Source organism: Melopsittacus undulatus, chromosome 6 (assembly GCF_012275295.1).
Source record: "Melopsittacus undulatus isolate bMelUnd1 chromosome 6, bMelUnd1.mat.Z, whole genome shotgun sequence".
NCBI lineage: Eukaryota > Metazoa > Chordata > Aves > Psittaciformes > Psittaculidae > Melopsittacus > Melopsittacus undulatus.
The window spans coordinates 11,663,898-11,681,251 of record NC_047532.1 but is presented as its reverse complement, the minus strand read 5'-3'; the positions used below and the strand labels follow the sequence as shown (position 1 = coordinate 11,681,251).

The 17,354-nt window shown below is 39.9% G+C and overlaps 1 protein-coding gene across 1 annotated transcript in view; it reads left to right on the top strand.

Moving 5' to 3' along the window:
- Positions 1 to 17,354, top strand: part of PATJ (PATJ crumbs cell polarity complex component) — a 153,289-nt gene that overhangs the window by 30,194 nt on the left and 105,741 nt on the right. Inside the window, exons 14-17 of the mRNA XM_034063832.1 lie at positions 882 to 938; positions 2,248 to 2,382; positions 5,297 to 5,461; positions 7,486 to 7,614. Coding sequence (XP_033919723.1) covers positions 882 to 938; positions 2,248 to 2,382; positions 5,297 to 5,461; positions 7,486 to 7,614 — 486 coding nt within the window. The remainder of the gene's footprint in view (positions 1 to 881; positions 939 to 2,247; positions 2,383 to 5,296; positions 5,462 to 7,485; positions 7,615 to 17,354) is intronic.

Below are 17,354 nucleotides of genomic sequence, written 5' to 3'. Positions count from 1 at the left end.
TTGAGTCATTTAGTCACAACTGAATGAACATGAAATGGATTCTGTCTGTTGGGAAAAATACTGGAAAACAAAAGGTTGGAAGCTCTGTTTAAAATTAAGCTGAAAGAAAAAGCTGAGGCTTAGTATTATTGTTTAAACTAAAAATTTCCAAAGACTATATATTTTCCAAATCTAACAGTTGCAGCAATCTTCCCAAACCTGTTCAACTTCGGTGTCCCAAACCCCAACTCTGGGATCACCACAGATGTCATCTTACTACATTTAAAATTGGACTAAATAACCTTCTAAGGTTACAGATAAATAAATTATGTTAAGGAAGAACTTTACAAGAAAACTGGTAGTCAACATAATTATTAATACAAAAAAAAATAAAGATACACTGAAAGGATTTCTTGTCACTCTTCTAAATAATCCACTTTACATTCAGTTTTGGTGCTTAAACTCATGTATTTCAAGTCATGTCAGGAACATCCTGCACAGGATGGTGGTTAAGATGTTAAATGGCTGTACTATAGCCTGAAATAATAACTTAAGGTATTGTACTTTTCAAATTCAAAAGGCAAGTCAGTTTGGGCATTTGTGTCAAAGATAATGGCATTTTGTGCTTATACAGGATTACTGAACTTGACTAAAATTGGCACTCAGGCTTTGGGAATAGGATAATATTGAAGTCTGCTAATAGTGCATAATCACCACATTCCTAGTTGTAAATGTTCTGTGTCTGAATGAGTTTTCTAACATTTGTTTAAAATTATTTTGCATCGATGTGACTTTGTTTAAGCACGGTTTATTTTACTCATCAGGTTTTTGCCAGAATACATCATTCCAGTAAGATCTTTATTGTCCTGCTATTGAAAAATGTTATGATTTACAATTTGTAGGTTGTGAATGTGGATATGCCCATTACAGATGACTTGGAGCTCCAGAAGTACTCAAAGGTATGACTTACATGATGGTTTCCTTCGTGGTGTATGTTGGCAGAGTAATTCCTAGGAGAGCATGGGACAATTCCAGATGTATTTGTTTAGGAATTTAGTGGCTTTGTGGCTCTATCTTACTTTTCCAAAAAAAGGCTGCCAATATTCTGCTTATCTTCTGCACTGGTCCAGTACCTTTTTGTAGCATTGGGAAATGCTACATAAAATCCCCTGAAATCCGAACCATGAATATAAGCCTCAGATTTTGGGGTACTTAAGTTGCATTGAAATTCAGTTGTTGAAAGCCGCTACAGAATGGAGCAGAGGTTGAAGCTCTGCTGAACAGTGTCATCATCCTGCATAAGAGTTTGTCATAGTGATCCAGGGAGAGGGAGGTCCACTTAATTGAAATGGTCCGAGCTGGAATTCATTTAAGTGTTGAGACTTTCTAGAGATTTTCAAGATACATATGTTAATATTGTGCAAAAGAGGCTTGTGGAGCTGATGTATTTATATGCTTGTGGGGATGTCTCAGTAAAGAACGGCCATAAACTCATAATCAGATATGGGTGTGAGGGAATGTTGAGGATCAATGGATTTCTCCTTTTACTTGAGTATCCAGAGTTAAATGGGAACTAGAAGGACAGTGTTTAAACTCAAGTAATAAAAAGTGAGAAAATAGAGAAACTGAAGGAGCAGATACTGCTGATCACCCCTTCTCCCCAGTTTGCCATGATTTCTGCTGTCTTGTCTGGATAATGTTAGAAAGCTAGTCTTCCAGTATTAGCAGACCCAAGGGACTAATGGTTGGAGGCTCCTGTCCTGGTTTCAGCTGGAATAGAGCTCCCTAGAGAAAAGCCTCCAAATTAAGGAGGCCCACTGGAAAAAGGCTAACAGGAGTTCAGTGGTTTCACGTTGCAGAAACAAGGATGTTAGTATTAGTAGCTATTTGCAGAGGGTACTTCATGGATATTTTTCCTACCTCAAAGTAGTGTACCTCCTAAAGGACTAAGACAGCTGATCTTGTGATGAGTTTTTAATGGTGGTTATGGAATTTCTTTCAGTTTTGTTGAAAACTCGCCTTTTGGCTAGGATAGATACAGCTTAAATTGCCTTTTTTTTCCTCTAAAGGGTAGATAGGTTGTTTTTATTTGCGCAGTTTCTATAGAGAAATTATAGGCACCTCCACTGTAATACAGATGGTATCAGTATTGAAAACATAATCATCTTACTGTGTTCTTAGTTTAATTTGGTGAGCTGCTGAATCCTAAATGTGTTTATGTTGTGGTTAAAGATATATTAATTCTCAGCCATGCTCATCTTTTGGCAGCTGTTACCCATCCACACTTTGAGACTAGGAGTTGAGCTTGACACATTTGATGGACATCATTATATATCATCAATTGCTTCAGATGGTCCAGCTGCAACACTTGGTCTTCTGCAACTGGAGGATGAACTTCTAGAGGTAAAACCCAAACCAAAACACCCCAAAATAGAGCTGAAATATTTCCTGTTTGCTTTGCCTTCTTAAAAAGGCCTGTATTAAATTCTAGTTTGGCTGCTGTGTGTGCAGTAGTATTGAAGTGTTGGTTGTGGAAGCAGTTAGGGTAGTGCTTTGGAAGTCCCATTAATTTTCTTCACTGTTACATTCCTCTTATGGACAAAATGTCAAATTCTTGTGACCTCTTAGTGACTTCATGTTTGGTTTCTTCTCTGAAATGTTTCAATTTGAATATCTGTAGTCCTTTAGCACACCTTTTTGAGCAATTTGGCATCAGCTATTGTGGTGGATAATCTTAACGTTTGTCACTCCTAAGAAGTTTACAACAGTCTTGGGAGTAGTGGTTCCTGTTACACATTAGAACTCGCTTGTTGAGTGTTAGAAGATATCTGTGTGTATAAGCTGGTATATCAGTTTGGTTAAGGATGTATAAAGAGGTATTGGGACAGCTTTGAAGTTCTTGGAATCACACCAGACATATTTGCTCAGGAAAAATATTTGATTGTATTAAAAGAACACCTGTTTTGTGTGTGTGTAATTATGTCTTTATGTGTATCAGTATCTCAGTCTGCAAGTGAAAAGACATTAATTTCTTATTTAGTAGCTGCTTGTCATGGAATATTGTGAATTTGAACTTTTTTTTTAGTGGATTCAAAGAACTTTTGCCATCAGTGGGACAGAATCAGGCCTTCTGAAAGATTGATTTGTTAGGTGTACAGCTCTTGCCTATTTGTTGTTCACCCTATAACATCAAAAATTCATACTGGTTTCACTAAGACCTAAAACATTTTCTGCAGTTGTTACTTAATGGAGGAAATCTTGATTCCTAAAGGAAGGGATTAATGGAATGCTGGAAGTGTTGCTTATATCCGTTGGCTACTAAGCAGGAAAAAAATGTATACAAAAAGCAATAATGCAGTGCTGTAGAGTAACTTTGGGAAACTTTAATTGTATATATTTAACAGTTTTACTTATGACTATGTACTTACAATTAGGTTCACAGGTATGCCCAGACCTAGTGAGCATAAATTTGTTTCTACTCTGTAGCTGGAAAAAACCCCAACAAAATAAAAATGTGCTCCAGGGCTAAAGCTATATATGCCACGTTTAGGCCAGAGTATGTTTTTGCAGCCAAGTTATAAATCCCCTTAAGTAGGGGTTTGCAATGGAAAAAGTGACAGCCCCATTCCCCAGACAAGCAGCTCTACCTGGGCCCGATACAGTTGGGATTAAAATGTGATCAGTAAGGAATTTTGTTTGTAATATATAGTGAGGTTGAATGTTGATTATTTTTAATGATGTGTTTCAAATATGATAGAAAGCATGGTATTTTCTTCTCCCCTCCCCTAATTCTAGCTAATTTCATAGTGTTCTTTTTTAGGAATAAATTGCTTCCTTGTGTCCTTCTAGCTTTGTTATAAAACCTCACTCACTCTTATTTGATAGCACAAGGAACTAGAGTGGTGTGGTGAATGGATGGGGTGTAAGGCACCTTGCCTGTGTAGAGGCTGATGTCTGGCAGCTGCAAAAGCAGCTCGGGAGTCCCCAAGTCTGCTTGGGAGTGCACAGTAGCTCTTCCCCATCAATCACTGTATGCTGAGAAGTGCTGGTAGCGTTCCACCACACTGCCACTCTCAATGCATTAAAAAATCCTTATGCATAGATACTTCTGCTTAAATAATTAACTAATGGATTAGCCTGATAGCTCAGCACTTGCTGTAATTCTTACAGAAAAAACCCATAGCAGTTTATCTTACCATGTTGGAGGCCAGTTACACTACTCTGTATTTTTCTCCTTGGCTGGGTTATAGTCTGTTTCCCAGCAGTATAAGTTATATTTACAATGAGGAAAACACTAAAGAAAAAATGGGGGAATGTAGAGGTGATCAGCAAGTAAATGTGGCTAAAGTGAGATTGCTGTGTAGTCTTGCACAGGATTGGGTCCCTTTAAAGATCAAGGAGATCTGGGAATTATATGGCGAGGCTCTGCCTCAAGTACACATGTACAGAGGTGTACACATGTACAGAGGTGTGCACATGTACACATGTTGCAAATTTATGTGCTGTATTTTTTAGGGTCAAATGTGGCATCTGGCAGTGTTCAGGGCCAGGTTGGAGGGGGCTTGGAGCAACCTGGTCTAGTGGAAGGTATCCCTTCCTGTTGTAGGGAGCTGGAACTGGATGAACTTTAAGGTCACTTCCAACCCAAACCAGTCTGCGATTCTGTGATTAACAATGGCTTTACAGTCTTCTGTTGTCACTCAGGTTATAAAGCTTATTGGATCCTAAGCTTTGACCCTTGTCAGGGTTTTCTGCTTAATTGCTTGCTATAAATTATTTCTTTTTTTACTATATAAAGATTCTTGTGTGCTTTCTGTAGGATCTATGCTGGTTTCAACTATTCAGTTACATTTTAGACAATGGGCAAAGTTCTGCTAGTTCTATGTTCAAGGTTTTGGCTAGAGCTCAAAATCTGTGTTTTCTTAAAATATTTGAGAAAATTAATGTTTTATCTTTCAAATGCAAACACATAATTCTAATGCTAAAAAAGTGTCCGCAGCAAAGAAGCAGATGAAAATGAAATAATAATGCTGGGAAAGATTTAGGATAAGAAAAGCAGAGATCGGAAAATGAGTTAGAGGGAGGTGAAGAGAGCAGAGCCATGATGTAGCAGTCAATAGCCACAGGATGAGGTTGAAGCCTTACAGTGTATACTTCAGAAGCCAGTGTTGATAAAGCTATGCAAGCTTTGCCAGAATCCCTGGGTAAAATTACACACATTTAACAGGGAAAGGACATCTATGTAATATATAATAAAAGAATCTGGTTGATGTCCTTTTAATTATCTTAATGTGGATGTGTTTCCCTTTCTGTGCAGGTAAATGGAGTTCAGCTGTATGGCAAATCACGTCGTGAGGCAGTCACGTTTCTAAAAGAAGTGCCACCCCCCTTCACACTGGTTTGCTGTCGGCGACTCTTTGATGATGGCACTGAGTCTCTTGTGGATGAACCCACCATAGGAGCTCCCCCTCCAGAACAAAAGGTAGACTTTTCAGGCTGAGAACATTGGACTGTTTAGCCTGGAGAAGAGAAGGTACATGGAGAACTCAGAGCAGCTTCCAGAATCTGAAGGGGGCTACAAGGATAGGACAGGGGGTGATGTGTTCAAACTGAAACAGGGGAAGATCAGGTTAGATATAAGGATGAAGTTTTTTACTTTGAGGGTGCTGAGGTGCTGGCACAGAGTGCCCAGAAAAGCTGTGGCTGTCCCATCCCTGGTAGTGTTCAAGGCCAGGCTGGACAGAGCCTTGAGCAACATGATCTAGTGTGAGGTATCCCTGCCCATGGCAGAGGGGTTGGAACTAGATGATCTTAAGGTCCTTTCTAACCCTAACTATTCTATGATTCTCATGTCATTCAGTGTGTAAAAGGGCAGTAACTTTTTTAAAAGTGCATATGCTTTTGAGAAAGTGATTTTACTTTCTAAAGCCAGTGTCCTTTTTTCCTTTTGCTGTTTGATCCAGACCACTTTTCAGTATTAGATTACATTTCCTGAAATATATGGTTACGTGTGGCAGTTTTGTATTAAATTGTCATATAAAATTGCCTTTGCCAATCACTTTGGGCTTGTAAGGGACAGCTGGTGTTTCACAGAAAGATAGTTCATGTTTGCAACACTGGTACTTTTACTACAGTTTATACAGGTTGGTCATGAGAAACTTCATTGTACTATAAATACAAGGTAGGTAAATCACCAAGCTAGCATGCTGACTAGGTACATCCCATGCATCATTCTTACACTTAATAGCTGAGTGAGAGCTCTGAATTATACTAAATCACATCCTTGCCACCATTAGCTGATTGCTTCCATGTTCTGAGTAGGTTTTTATAGAACTGGGGGGGGGGGGGGAAGGAAACTTAATGTTTCTTTCCATTGCAGAAGCTTTAAAGTCTTAAACTAAATCTTGACACTTGTAATGGTTGTTCCTATTTCTAAAAAGGATTTACACCTCAACTTCTCATCTTTTCTGATGTTTTCTAATCTAATTTCCTCTAAGGTGAGGAGTTAAGAAATATGGATGTTCCATGAAAGAATAAGGTGCACAGTATCATGCCTTTTTGTAAAAGGCCCTTTCTGTTGCAACAGAACTTGTTCCACTGTGGTTTTTGTTGTTGCACTTTCCATGTGCATCCCGTCAGTTGCACATCTTTGCCATAAGGGAACATTGAGGGAATAAAGGTTGCTTTCTCCTTAGAGCAATCTCGTATTTCTGCTTTCTTCTGGCAAAAGCATCAATGAAGAGTGTGTGGAAGAAAAATTTCTTCCTTTTGCCTTATGGCAGTGCTCTGTGTAACAGGCATATTTATCCAAAGAAATAAAGTTAAATCAGTGTGAAGTTAATGGTACAAGACTTTAACTTTTTTCTTGCAACATCATACACTGATACTTTGCGAAGACTGTATGGATAAAATAGCATTATGGAAAACGTGCATGTTGGAAAACAAGATGCCTTTTTATAAGATGTATTTGTGAAGTTGTCCTTACCCAGCAAAACTGGGTGACTACACCTCCTTTATACGTTAGTGCAAAAATTGTGAAAGAAAATGCTTTTTCAAATTAGATACTATTTGTATAGTTACCATATAGGAATTTTTGTTTGCATATTTAATGCTACAAGTATCAGATGTGCCTAATCGTCTGGTCTTTCTATTAGCTGTCTATGGTTGCATCTTTTATGCTAAGATATTTATTTTTCCTTTATGCATCTAATGGAACAGCTGAAGTTCATCAACATGTAACAGGTTAGTAATATTGTAAGAACTAATTTGACTAATACGTGGGTATTTGTATGCCAGGTTGTTCAAAACGTGTAGGCATAGTCCCAGGGGAGTATAAAAGGCAGCAAGTTGGAGAAAACTGGATGCATAATGTTCAATGAAGCTGTAATTCCATAAGAGGACATATTTTAAGACATATAAGAGCTATTAATAATCAAAATATTGAAGGAATGGTGTTTGTAAAGAACTTGAAAGAATAGTGTTTGAACTAGAGCTTTTATCTTTCAGGTGAAACCCAGGGAAGACATTAATCCTGAGGAGGAAGAAGGGGAATTAGCATTATGGTCTCCCGATGTGAAGGTTATTCAACTGGAGAAAGACAAAAATGGTTTAGGATTCAGCATTTTAGACTATCAGGTATAGTTTTCTATATAACTAAAAATCCCTTTGTTTTGTACAACACCTTAAAATGTTTTGTGCTGTTGATTACTGGGTATCAATACTGTATATATACTGGGTGTACAATAACTGTACAGGGAAAAGTAATGTATTTTGAGGCCAACTCTATAAAGTATAGTGTAGATCTTGTTCTAAACTAGTCTGATTATCAGATGTGATAAAGTGCAAAATCTTTAATCAACCTTCACCTCATAACTCTGAGATTAATGGCTAAATGTTAGGGGGAGGTTGGGTTTTGGTTAATTTTGTTTTAACTTGGAATGACCTTTCAGCTGTGAGAGTGGCAAGCAAACTTTCTTAGGAAATACGTTGCAATACCTGTGTACCTAATCCCATGAGTCTTTTGCTTTTTTCTCTCCTCACTGCCCCAGATCACCTCTCATTTATATAATCATAGAATAGTTAGGGTTGGAAAGGACCTTAAGATCATCCAGTTCCAACCCCCTTGCCATAGGCAGGGGCACCTCACACTAAACCATGCCACCCAATAGTTAACCCATAGTTATAAATGAACTATGGACATGTTCTGATCTGTGGTCCCACTCAAGTTGCAGAAAGATGCACTCATGGTTTGGACTAAGCCATGAAAATTAAAGTTTGGAGAGGTAGTTTCACCAGGACTGTCCTTCACAACCAAAAGGGACCATCAGGACTGACAGGTGAATCGGTGTTGCAAACTCAGGTTTTTGTAAGCACAAATTTCCTTTAATACATTTGTTTGTGTAAGAATATTGAAGAACCTATTAATAATTTTTCAGTTACACTTCCCTTCTTAAACTATTAAACCAGTATTAATGCTAGAGATATGGATAGAAGTTTTTGGGTGGGGAAGGGAAAGGGAGACATGGGGAAGCTGACTTTCACAAGTCATCCATAGCTTAAAACTTGATTTCACAAAGAAGGCCCATTGTGGGGCACGTTATATACTTAATTGCTAAACTCCATAGAAATCAACAGACAAGTTCTTTAATTGAGGGAAAATTCTTCTAAAATTAATTAATCCTTCTGTCAATAATATTGGCTTCAATTAAATATATAGAAATTCTCAATCTGTAGTCAGAATGAGATGTTTTTCTAGTCAATGTAATACATATGATGGCTAGAGGTTTAAAAATAATTATAAGGAAATAAAATAGCTGGATCACTCTTCATAATAACATACGCATCACATCTGAATACTGCCTATAAACACTGCAGTTTAATAAAATGTGTTTCATTATTGTGCATAAATGTCAAGTCATCTAAAACTCACGTTTTGATACAATAAGGCATTAATTGGGAATGAATTAGAATAAAAAAATATATTTGAAATATGATACAAAACCATTAATTCTATATTTTTACCAGTGTGATATAAGATTACTGAAAATAGATCCTGTTAGTCATTTTCGCTGACACATGTTGTGTTGCAGTGCCAGCTTTACTGTAGAGTTGCTAGGAGTCTTTACAGAGCAGTAGTACACAGATTTGCTTTTAAGTTCTCATATAATCAGAATTAATGAAGGCTTTAATAACAGGCTTTTTATTTACTTATTCGCAGATGCAAATACATGAGCAATGTTGTGGTACTTTCAGCTAAATTTAAATACATTCTAATCAATTCTAAATGAGTGGTAAACCACTTAATCTCAGATCTTTTTAATTTCAAGATATTTATGTATAAAGTATGCTCTTTTGTTTGGGATTTCGCCTCTTAGATCTTTTACACTTTTCATCATCTGCAGATTAATTTTGATAGAGAGATATCTGTGCTTGTGTGCATGTTTATGTAAATACATCCATCACACTCTTGAGTGAAGGGCAAAAAAATAAAGAGTTGTCCATGCTAGGCTGGAGGCAGGGGAATAAAAAAGTATGTGGTTCCAGGGAGACTGTTTGGAATTCTTAAAGCAGATTTGCTGAGAAGCACAAAATTACAATGAAGTGTTTGATTGTGGCTTAGAGGACCTGGAGACCCAACTCTCTGTTCTACATTTCTTTTTGCAGTTTTACCCTTCTTTTAAGAATGAAAGGGTTTGGTTTGGTTTTAGGCACATACTCTTTGTTTTGCAAGAGAAGATTCAAGCCTTATAATGGCAAATGCCACTACTTGCACTGTATATCCACAGCTCATTTTGCTCTTTTTAAGTAATTATATGACTTTTTTTACAGATTTATTTAATGAAAATGGGTGTTCACATGGCCTAGCTGCATGGATCAGTGCGTCAGAAAAAGAACCTCCTGTTAGTGTTCATGGAGTTAGAGTGGGGAGGAAAACACTTTCCAAGAGCTGATTCTGAGCAGAAGGCCTGTTCTTGGTGCTCATAATTACACATAAGGACTGAGTCTCTCTGTTACAGAAATTTAAGAAAACTTTGGTGTTAGGTATCCAGTTTGGAGATTATGTGACTGTAGGTCAAATTATTTCTGAAGCTATTGTTTGAAATGGCATTTCAGAAATATTGGTAGGACTTCTGAAAGATGAGTAGGAATAGAGAAGTAACATCACAGAAAAAAAACAGTGATGCACTATTGTTCCATCTTCCATCAAGGTAAATAACGTGGAATCATAGAAAGGTTTGGGTTGGAAAGGACCTTAAGATCATCCAGTTCCAACCCCCTGCCATGGGTAGGAATGCCTCACACTAAACCATGTTGCCCAAGGCTCTGTCCAGCCTGGCCTTGAACACTGTCAGGGATGGGGCAGCCACAGCTTCTCTGGGCACCCTGTGCCAGTGCCTCACCACCCTCACAGGGAAGAACTTCTTCGTTCTGTCTAACCTGAACTTCCCCCTGTTTAAGTTTAAACTTTGCCCTTTCCCTACAGTCCCTGATGAAGAGGAGTACCAGTGTATACCAGCCCACTTTACTCATTGTAAGAGTAAACAGACTGGTGGCTGTTATCTGCAATATTTAAGAACCCCAGAGATGCTGCTCATACAGACATGTTCTTGTATGACAGTGAGTGATGCCAGATGCACTGCAGAAGTGGAAGAATGTTAAGCAATTAGAGATCAGGCTGCTTATGGTGCTGTGGAAGTTTCTTCCTACTGCTTTACACTCATGTTTGGTATTTCTTTTGAAGCTGACGGCTTATAATCTTTCCATTTTTATTCTGATTATAGATTTAGATGTGGTGCTGAATACTCTCATGGTATATATAGTATTTTTCATTTTGTCTTCTCAAAACTGGCCCCATACTTGGCTTAATGGGTATTGTGCTTCAGTTGTCTAAAATGCTTCCCAAGTCACACTCTGGAAAAACAGTATTAATAAAAACTCTTTGCAAGATGGAATAGGAATCTGAGTACATAGAAAACTGAATGCTGAGATCAAGAAATTATTCCTCTGGTATATTAATTTTTAATGGGCTGTCTTTCTAATAATGTTTCATCTATCAAATAAATGATAAGCATATCCCAGGTGACTTGCAGGATATTCCCAGAAATGTACAAGCATAATTCCAATGTAATGCCTATAGATTTTAATGAACTAATTACAAATTAATTATAGCAATTATGCATAATCAATAGTATTGCTACTTCGTCCTGTGTTTTCTTTTGTCTGTCTTTAGGGATTTAAATGCTTAAAACAGAGCAGCCTTCTGTTTTTTAATAAGTCCTATCGGAAGACCTCTACACATGTTCCTAAAATTTTGGGATACCATTAGAGAAATAGAGCAAACTCATCCTCTTTGCTAGAACAGGGCTGTATTTATATAGGAGACTGTTCAGCTTCCCATGATCACTATGTGTAAGAAAATCTCTCTTTCCCCTTTGCTGAATGTCCTGATTTGTAGTTACGTGGTAGGAAATCTAAAATCTTTGAGACTGCTGCTCTGCCAGCAAGGTCAATACTTGGTGAGAGGGGAGGTGGATGGGGAGGCTGATGCTGTGTGTTCTTGAAATGATCTGTTTCACTGGATTTTTTTTCCTCCTAGTGTGATGGCTTATTTAAATAAGAAACAGCAAAGAGGTCTCAAAATGAAGTCTCCTGTGTATTCTTCTATTGTCACCACTGTGTTGGGATCTTGTCAAAGCTCTTAGGCTAGGCAGTGCTTTTTCTTGATAATACCTAGATGAAAAGCCTGCAGAAGGAGAGGCAGCAGCAGCCTCCAACAGGCTCCATGTGTGCTGTGCTTCCTTCAGCTGATAACACACCATGTTCAGCAGAGACCTGAGGAGCAGCGTTGCGCTGCTGGTGATTCTGTCTTGAACAGGGACCCTGCCCCCCTTTTTAGCCATTAAAAAGGTGTGCTGTTCAGTCCTGTGGCCAACTTCTCCGTGAAGTAATATACTCTACCTCCCTTAATTTCCTTGTAATTTCACTTGGAGAAGTTGCTCTCTCTTTCACCTCTTAACTAACTTTTATGTAGTGTTGCTGGCACAGTTAGCGGCAAGTATGTTTTGATGGTGAATGAGGGACCAAGTACTCTGTTTGTAGAGTGCTTTGGGATCATCAGTGATGCAAGGACCTATGGTAAGCTTATTTATTGTTCTTTGTCAATAGACATGAAAGGGTTACAGAATCTTCAGGGTTGGAAGGGACCTCTGGAGATTGTACAGTGCAACTCCCTGCCAAGGCAGGACCACCTTGAGCACGTTACACAGGAACGCATCCAGGTGGGTTTGGAATGTTTCCAGAGAGGAAGACTCCACAACCCCCTGGGCAGCCTGTTCCAGTGCTCTGACACCCTCAATGGTATCTTCCTCGTGTTGAGGTGAAACTTCTTGTGTTCTATTCTATGGCCATTGCTCCTTGTCCTATCACTGGGCACCACTGAAGAGAGTCTGGCACCAGCTTAATAGTAACTTTTCTAGCCTGAAGCTAAACCTGCTGCCCAGCAAGTCAAGAGCTAAGTCCTTGTCAAGACCAAGTGGTTTTGGTCTCAAATTAAAATAGAATGGGGCATGGTATGTCATCAGGTTAAAACTGAGGTGAAATGCTATATAAAAATGGTCATCCCAGGGCATTGGAGCAAGAGGAAACTAAAATCACACAAGATGAAAACTTGTAGAGGAAAAACAGGGCTCACAGTTGTATAAGAGGTACTTTGAGTGGCCCTGTAACAGAGTTTGCCCAAGACGGGGTACATGCAGGCCAACAGGCTCTGTCAGTGATGTTTTACAGAGATATTGAAAAAACCACAGGTAGCTGAATTGCAGATTTCTGGAGGCAGTATTGACCAGAAGGTAACTAGAATGGTCTGATGAGCTTTTATCAAATTAAACAAAAAGCTGAATGGACTTTATGGGGACCTTAATTTACTGGGCTTTGAAGTCAGAGTATTTTAAAGCAGCTGTTTTAAAGTGTGTGAAACTGGAGAGGGCGAGGGTTGCAGTGGAGAGGATTGACATTTTACATAGGAATGCCTGTGAGATGCTGTTTCTCTCCCTCTGTGCTTGAAAGGTAACTCCTCAGTGCCTGGGTTCTATTGCACAGTACCCAGGTGCCCTATAGGCCTGTTAGGCTGTAGGGGTTCATGAGCTGATGTAGGTGTAAATATCTACCCATCCATGGAATCACTAACAGGTATTCCAGTATTATGTGAGCTTCATCTTACCCAAACCTGAAACAACATGAAGTCAGCTTGGGTCAGTGCTTAAGGGGTTCTTACTGTAGTCTAGCAATAGGGACTCCACAGCTGCCTTATTCCTGGACTTATCTCTCTTACCATTAGCAGTCTTTTCTGACAGTTGAACTAGTCTCTCTTGCTGCACATTCAGCAGGTTACATGTTGTCCTTCTCCCAGGGAGCATGGGAAACAATTGTTTTCTCTTTTATAACAAAACCACTGCATAGTCATTCAGGGCAGGAAGTGAAGCAATTTAAGTGTCTCCAAATATCTTTCCTCTTTTCTTTATGCCCCAGATAAACAGGCTCCAGATGTAGAGTCACAAAAAAGCAAACTGACTTCTTATTTGTAGAAGGTGGTATTCAACTAACTTATATATTTTTCCTTTCTTGGACTGCTCTACAGGGAGATGCAAGCTGGAATGCTTTGACATGTCTCTGGCTACCCGTTTGCCCTCTTGTGATAATTTGAGCTTTGTCTGTCTTGTGATAAGTTTGTTATGAACAAAGAAGCATATTCACGTCCTTGTTAAGCACATTTTCACCTGATCATGTGATGGAAACCTGTGGCTTACTGGCAAAAGCTGCACAGCTGTATTAAAAAGCAGTTTTACAATGGCTATCTGCTTGGTACTGGGAAAACTGATAAAGGCAGCTTTTCTCCCATCTCTACAACCCATCCACATTCATTAACATCAAAGTTTTGTAAGCCTCAGTACCAACTGTGTTGGTACTCATCTCACGGAGGATTTGCTTCTCTCCCCCTATGGGAAAGTTCTGCATCCTTTAAATCATATTAAGCTGCTTCATGTGTAAAATAATTCTTAATAGTGTATCATGAATTGAATTCAATGTAGCTTTTTGAAAAATTCTCTTGGAGTTCAGCTTAAATACTACTTTTAAGGGCTGAAGAGGTGGTGAATGCAATTGAGCACATTCCTGGTGAAGTTTCTAGGGTGTACATGATTAGTGGCTTCCAAAACCTCACTGCAGCAATAGTAAAAGCATTGGGAGACCAGAAACCACTTTAATAAGAAATGAAAGGGACTGTGTATCTCAGCATGAGATACAGACAGATACACAGGAATAGTTTGCTGAGGTAGAGCAGCTGGAGAACCTGGAGGCAGGAAGTCACATTAGGGCTTGGGTATGCCCTGAGGCTGTGCTTGAGGTTATCAGTCTGACTTCAAGGGGGAGGTTAGGAAGGAATCTCATAGAATCATGGAATCATTTAGGTTAGAAAAGACCTTTAAGACTGAGTGCAGCTATTAACCCAGCACTGCCAAGTTCACCACTAAACCATCTCCCCAAGCACCACATCTGCATGTCTTTTAAACACCTCCAGGGATGTTTAAACACTTCCCTAGGATTTTTTAAACACTGCCTTGGCCAGCCTGTTCCAGTGCCTGACCACCCTTTTGGGAAACATTTTTTTCCCTAATCTCCAGTCTAAACCTGCTCTGGTGCAGCTTGAGGCCATTTCCTCTTGTCCTGTTCCTTGTTCCCTGGGAGCAGAGTCCAGCCCCTCCTGGCTACATCCTCCTCTCAGGCACTTGCAGGGAGCCATCAGGTCCCCCCTGAGCTTTCTCTTCTCCACACTGAACCCCCCATCTCCCTCAGCCCTTCCCCATCTCTCTTGTGCTCCAGGCCCTGCACCAGCTTCATTCCCTTCTCTGGCCACCATCCATCACCTCAAGGTCTCTCTTGTAGTGAGAGGCCCAAAGCTGGACACAGGATTTGAGGTGCAGCCTCACCAGTGCCCAGTACAGGGGGATGATCCACTAGGCAAGTCACCTTGTCATAGAAGGGGATCAGGTTAGTCGAGAAGGACCTGCCTTTCATAAACCCATGCTAATTAGGCCTGATCACTGATTGTCCTGTATGTGCCACATGGAGGCACTCAGGATGATGTCCTCCATAACCAGCACCAAGCTCAGGCTGGCAGACCTGTAGATCCCCAGATCTCCTACTGGCCCTTCTTGTAGATGGGCATCACATTTGCTAGTTTCCAGCCAACTGGGGCCTTCCTTGTGAGCCAGAACTGCTGATAAATGATAGAAAGTGACTTGGTAAGACCTTGCACCAACTCCTTGGATGGATCCATTCCAGCCCCGTAGACTGGTGTGTGTACAAGTGTTGTAGCAGGCCATTTCCCCTTGGATAATGGGGCCTTCGATCTGCTCTCTGCCTTCCAGCTCAGGGCCTCTTGTCTGTTGTGAGCTGCCACAGCCAGTGAGTGCTCTGGACAATACCTGAGTTCGCAAAGAAACTGAAGCATTACTGAAAACATCTGTTTTTCTTTGGTTTGTCACATATCCTCAACATAAATGCTAAGCAGTATTATTATTATTAACCTTCAGAAACGTTTTCCCTATTCCCCCAAATTCTACAATCTGGTTGTTCTATTTCATTTCCTGCTAGGAAGAATAGCTTTTAATAAAAACAAAAAAACCCCAAACCAAAGAAATTCATTATTATTCCACAGATGTCTTCTGCCTGCAAGAGAGGGCGAGAATTTAAAGGGACAAAACTGTAGCTGGAATTCTTGTTAAACAGTTGGTAAATCTCAGCAAGGGTAAGGTAATGAGATCTGAGGAGGCTGCACAAATGAGTGTTGCTTATCTAAGAGCTGTGCTGGTCTTTCAGTGAGCACATAGAGATGTGGAGCAATGGGTATGTAAAAGCTCAACCCAGACAGGTCCAAATCTGTTGTTCTGAACTGATGAGGTTTGAGTATATGTTGGTGCTGATGGATGAGCATGAAGAATTCTGAAAACTCATGGAAGTTATGAGCTATTCTGTTTTCTTAAATACCTCACCCTTCTGGAAGATGCTGCTCCCCAAATCCAAATAGAGCCATTGCACTTGGAATTTTCTGTCTGTTCTCACTGTGTTTTGCAGTAGCCTGCAAAATTCTCTGCAGTCTTTTTACCTACCCTTCTCTGTTCTCCACCATCCATACTCTTGCAAGTCATCTTGGGACCAAGTCACTGTTTGCAGATCATTGTTGCAAAGACAAAAAGGCCTGTCCTGTCTGCTCCCTTTTGCAGCTTTTTCTATAGAAAATCTCCTGTAATTCAGGAATTTGCTGTTTGATGCACACCCTCCATGCAGAGGAGAGCTCTGGTTGTGTGAAAACACACACGAGCACTTCCACAGACCATTAATGGTGTTGAGGGCAGCATTCCTAACTACTGGAAGTGCCTGCTGGGTTGTTTCGGTGGATTTTTAGCTCAGGGATTATTTGAATCTGAAAGCTGATCAAACCCAGAATGTGTGTTAAGACCACTAAGTGTAAGCTGTGTAGGTGATACTGTTTATACTTTTTCCCTTGGCTCATCAGTATTTCTTTCTTTATTCCCACACATCTCTATCCCTACCTTATCTCATCACACAGTGGCTTTCCTCCATTTCCTTATGACTTCAGGGTTTTTCTTTCTTATCTCTGTGGCTTTTCCCTGTAGTCAGCATTCAGTGTGTTTTTTCTGGAGCTGGAAAGTCTGACAGTAGAAGATATTAAGAGTCTAATGAATGTAATCCCTGTGACTTTAGCTCTGTTGAGAGCAAATATAAAAGGCGGATGGAACCTTAGGTTGATTGAGAAGTTTGATAAATTAAAAGATAGTGACATGCACCTGAGTCCACTGCATGGTGACGCTTTCAAAACTACCATAGAGGCAGTGCCTATCTTTGATCTTTTTGTTTGAGAATAGCAGTAGTGTGTAAGATCTTTTCCTTTTCATCATTCCCTGGAGGCATTTTCATCCCGAGGATCTGCAGCGCATCCCTCTTCTGCAGCAGATGAAGGTTGACGGTGCAGCGCTTGCCAGTTCTGCCAGACCTGTGTGGGTCTGAGTAATCACTGGCCACCGTGTTTGTTCTTGCTGGAGAAGACTGATAGTATTGCAGATTGCAGATGATGAAAGCCCAGTGTGGGAAACCCATTGTGCCACCTACTCCTACCTTGCTCTTCCTTCTCCTCCTCTAGGTGTGGCTCTATGTTTTGTTTATGTTTTTCCCTTTCTCTGTGAATTCCTGTTTCTTTGCTGACATTTCCCACCACAGAGGTTTTGATTAATGCTGGCTGCACACTAGAGCTGCTGAAATTCATTGCTTTATTCCCTTACTGCAGATCAATAAATACT